This window comes from Oryx dammah, unplaced genomic scaffold, assembly GCF_014754425.2.
Source record: "Oryx dammah isolate SB20612 unplaced genomic scaffold, SCBI_Odam_1.1 HiC_scaffold_3649, whole genome shotgun sequence".
In the NCBI taxonomy this organism is placed as follows: Eukaryota; Metazoa; Chordata; class Mammalia; order Artiodactyla; family Bovidae; genus Oryx; species Oryx dammah.
The window spans coordinates 1-3847 of record NW_024073651.1 but is presented as its reverse complement, the minus strand read 5'-3'; the positions used below and the strand labels follow the sequence as shown (position 1 = coordinate 3847).

The 3847-nt window shown below is 64.5% G+C and overlaps 3 protein-coding genes across 3 annotated transcripts; all 3 read left to right on the top strand.

Annotated features, from left to right (window-relative positions):
- The first annotated feature begins 44 nt into the window (after positions 1-44).
- LOC120859856 (UDP-N-acetylglucosamine 1-carboxyvinyltransferase) lies at positions 45-1103 on the top strand. Its single transcript, XM_040235786.1, has one exon. It carries the CDS (start codon positions 45-47, stop codon positions 1101-1103), a length of 1059 nt encoding a protein of 352 aa, XP_040091720.1.
- Positions 1104-1279: 176 nt separating this feature from the next.
- On the top strand, positions 1280-1915 carry LOC120859855 (ATP phosphoribosyltransferase). The gene has a single exon (XM_040235785.1). The coding sequence runs from the start codon at positions 1280-1282 to the stop codon at positions 1913-1915; it is 636 nt and encodes a 211-aa protein (XP_040091719.1).
- Positions 1916-2038: 123 nt separating this feature from the next.
- LOC120859853 (histidinol dehydrogenase) lies at positions 2039-3346 on the top strand. The gene has a single exon (XM_040235783.1). The coding sequence runs from the start codon at positions 2039-2041 to the stop codon at positions 3344-3346; it is 1308 nt and encodes a 435-aa protein (XP_040091717.1).
- The last annotated feature ends 501 nt before the right edge of the window (positions 3347-3847 follow it).

The window sequence follows — 3847 nt, the reverse complement described above, 5'->3', positions numbered from 1 at the left end:
CTCTAGGACTGCGCATGGCCTCGGGACCGCTAATATGCAGGTCGATGGGGGTGGAAGTCGACGCCCGCGCGATCAAGACTCTGGTCGCCCCTTACGAGCTGGTAAAGACCATGCGCGCCTCGATCCTGGTGCTCGGCCCGATGGTCGCCCGTTTCGGCGAGGCCGAAGTGGCGCTGCCGGGCGGTTGCGCCATCGGCTCGCGTCCGGTCGACCTGCATATTCGCGGTCTCGAGGCCATGGGCGCGCAGATCGACGTGGAAGGCGGCTACATCAAGGCCAAGGCGCCGGAAGGCGGTCTGCGCGGTGCGCACTTCTTCTTCGACGTGGTCAGCGTGACCGGTACCGAGAACATCATGATGGCCGCGACCCTGGCCAAGGGCCGCAGCGTGCTGGAAAACGCCGCGCGTGAGCCCGAAGTGGTCGATCTGGCCAACTGCCTGATCGCCATGGGCGCGAAGATCCAGGGCGCCGGTACCGACACCATCATCATCGATGGCGTCGAGCGCCTGCACGGCGCGCGTTTCAACGTGATGCCCGACCGTATCGAAACCGGCACCTACCTGGTGGCCGCTGCCGTCACCGGTGGTCGGGTCAAGGTCAAGGATGCCGATCCATCGACCCTGGAGGCCGTACTGGCCAAACTGCAGGAAGCCGGCGCCGAGATCACCACCGGTCCGGACTGGATCGAACTGGACATGAAGGGCAAGCGTCCGAAGGCCGTCAACCTGCGTACCGCGCCGTACCCGGCATTCCCTACCGACATGCAGGCGCAGTTCATCGCCCTCAATGCCGTGGCCGAAGGCACCGGCACCATCATCGAGACCGTGTTCGAAAACCGTTTCATGCACGTCTACGAGATGCTGCGCATGGGCGCCAACATCCTGGTCGAAGGCAATACGGCGGTGGTCACCGGCGTCGAGAGGCTCAAGGGCGCGCCAGTGATGGCCACCGACCTGCGTGCTTCGGCGAGCCTGGTGCTGGCTGCGCTGGTGGCCGACGGCGACACGCTGATCGACCGCATCTACCACATCGACCGTGGTTACGAATGCATCGAGGAGAAGCTGCAGCTGCTCGGCGCCAAGATTCGCCGCGTTCCGGGTTGATGGCGATCTGCTGCGCGTCGGTCCTGCTGCGTTAAAAACAGGCTCGGAATGCTCATTTACAACTTGTAAACTCCGCTTCCTCGCCTGTTTTTGCCTTGCATGACTCTAGCTCGCGAGATCGCAGATAGTGTGGCCACCCCTCTCGGGCGGCCGCTTCCGCTCAAGGAAACCGTTCCATGCTGACCATCGCCCTGTCCAAAGGCCGCATTCTCGATGACACCCTGCCGTTGCTGGCGGCTGCGGGCATCGAGCCGACCGAGAACCCGGACAAGAGCCGCAAGCTGATCATTCCCACCACTCAGGATGACGTGCGCCTTTTGATCGTGCGTGCCACCGACGTGCCGACCTATGTCGAGCATGGCGCGGCCGATCTCGGCGTGGCCGGCAAGGACGTATTGATGGAATACGGCGGCCAGGGCATCTACGAGCCGCTGGATCTGCAGATCGCCAAGTGCAAGCTGATGACCGCAGGCCGGGTCGGCGCGCCGGAGCCCAAGGGCCGGCTGCGCGTGGCCACCAAGTTCGTCAATGTCGCCAAGCGTTACTACGCCGAGCAGGGCCGTCAGGTCGACATCATCAAGCTCTACGGCTCGATGGAACTGGCGCCGCTGGTGGGCCTGGCCGACAAGATCATCGACGTGGTCGACACCGGCAACACCCTGCGTGCCAACGGCCTTGAGCCGCAGGAACTGATCGCCACCATCAGCTCGCGACTGATCGTCAACAAGGCTTCGATGAAGATGCAGCATGCGCGCATCCAGTCCTTGATCGATACCCTGCGTGGCGCCATCGAAGCACGACACCAAGGCTGACTCCTTTCCGCGACTTCTGGTCGCGGCAGCCTATCCGTGTCATAGCCATTTTTCTTGGGTGCCCGCACGGTGGGCTTGCTACTCTAGCGGCGCCTGAGATTTGCTATTACACGAGGCTTTGCCATGACCGCTCCCATTGCCGTTCGTCGACTCAACGCCGCTGACCAGGACTTCGCCCGACACCTGGATCATCTGCTGAGCTGGGAGAGTGTGTCCGACGATGGCGTCAACCAGCGCGTGCTGGAAATCATCCAGGCCGTGCGTCAGCGTGGCGATGCCGCCCTGGTCGAGTACACCCAGCGCTTCGATGGCCTGGAGGTCGCCAGCATGGCCGACCTGATCCTGCCACGCGAGCGTCTGGAGCTGGCGCTGACCCGCATCAGCGCCGAGCAGCGCCAGGCCCTTGAAGTGGCCGCCGAACGCGTGCGCAGTTACCACGAGAAGCAGAAGCAGGATTCCTGGCGCTACAGCGAGGCCGACGGCACCGTGCTGGGGCAGAAGGTCACGCCGCTAGACCGCGCCGGCCTGTACGTGCCGGGCGGCAAGGCCTCCTATCCGTCCTCGGTGCTGATGAACGCCATCCCGGCCAAGGTCGCCGGCGTGCCCGAGGTGGTCATGGTGGTGCCGACCCCGCGCGGCGAGATCAACGAGATCGTCCTGGCTGCCGCCGCCATCGCCGGCGTCGATCGCGTGTTCACCATCGGTGGCGCGCAGGCCGTGGCGGCGCTGGCCTATGGCACCGAGAGCGTGCCGCCGGTGGACAAGATCGTCGGCCCGGGCAACATCTACGTGGCCACCGCCAAGCGCCACGTGTTTGGCAAGGTGGGCATCGACATGATCGCCGGGCCTTCGGAAATCCTGGTGGTGTGCGACGGCCAGACCGATCCGGACTGGATCGCCATGGACCTGTTCTCCCAGGCCGAGCACGACGAGGATGCCCAGTCGATCCTGGTCAGCCCCGATGCCGCCTTCCTCGACAAGGTTGCCGAAAGCATCGCCAAGCTGCTGCCGACCATGGAGCGGGCCGAGATCATCCGCACCTCGCTGGAAGGCCGTGGCGCTCTGATTCAGGTGGCGGACATGGCCCAGGCCATCGAGGTGGCCAACCGCATCGCGCCGGAGCATCTGGAGCTGTCGGTGGCCGACCCGGAGGCCTGGTTGCCCGAGATTCGTCATGCCGGTGCAATCTTCATGGGCCGTTACACCGCCGAAGCGCTGGGCGATTACGTGGCCGGTCCGAACCACGTGCTGCCCACTTCCGGCACCGCGCGCTTTTCCTCGCCGCTGGGGGTGTACGACTTCCAGAAGCGTTCGTCGATCATCTTCTGCTCGCCGGACGGCGCGTCGGAGCTTGGCAAGAGCGCCTCGGTGCTGGCGCGCGGCGAATCGCTGACCGCGCATGCGCGTAGCGCCGAGTATCGGATCAAGTGAGATAGGGTGCGCTGAGCGCACCTTGTGAAGGTTGTGGTGCGCACGGCGCACCCTACGGATCGAGCTTCGCAGGCTGAGCGAGGCGATACCCATCACCCCACGCAACGCATTCGAGGAGAGAAGGGCAGATGAGCAAATTCTGGAGCCCCTTCGTCAAGGACCTGGTGCCCTATGTGCCAGGCGAGCAGCCCAAGCTGAGCAAGCTGGTCAAGCTCAACACCAACGAGAACCCCTATGGGCCGTCGCCCAAGGCCATCGCCGCCATGCAGGCCGAGGTCAACGACGACCTGCGCCTGTACCCGGACCCCAACGGTGACCGGCTGAAACAGGCGGTGGCCGACTACTACGGCGTGAGCACCGCCCAAGTGTTCGTCGGCAATGGCTCCGACGAGGTGCTGGCGCACGCCTTCCATGGGCTGTTCCAGCACCAGGCACCACTGCTGTTCCCGGATATCAGCTACAGCTTCTATCCGGTGTACTGCGGTCTGTACGGCATCGATT

What these genes read in the sequence shown, in the direction of transcription:
- LOC120859856 (XM_040235786.1), top strand. Translation starts at nt 45, where the DNA reads ATGGGGGTGGAAGTCGACGCCCGCGCGATCAAGACTCTGGTCGCCCCT.
- LOC120859855 (XM_040235785.1), top strand. Translation starts at nt 1,280, where the DNA reads ATGCTGACCATCGCCCTGTCCAAAGGCCGCATTCTCGATGACACCCTG.
- LOC120859853 (XM_040235783.1), top strand. Translation starts at nt 2,039, where the DNA reads ATGACCGCTCCCATTGCCGTTCGTCGACTCAACGCCGCTGACCAGGAC.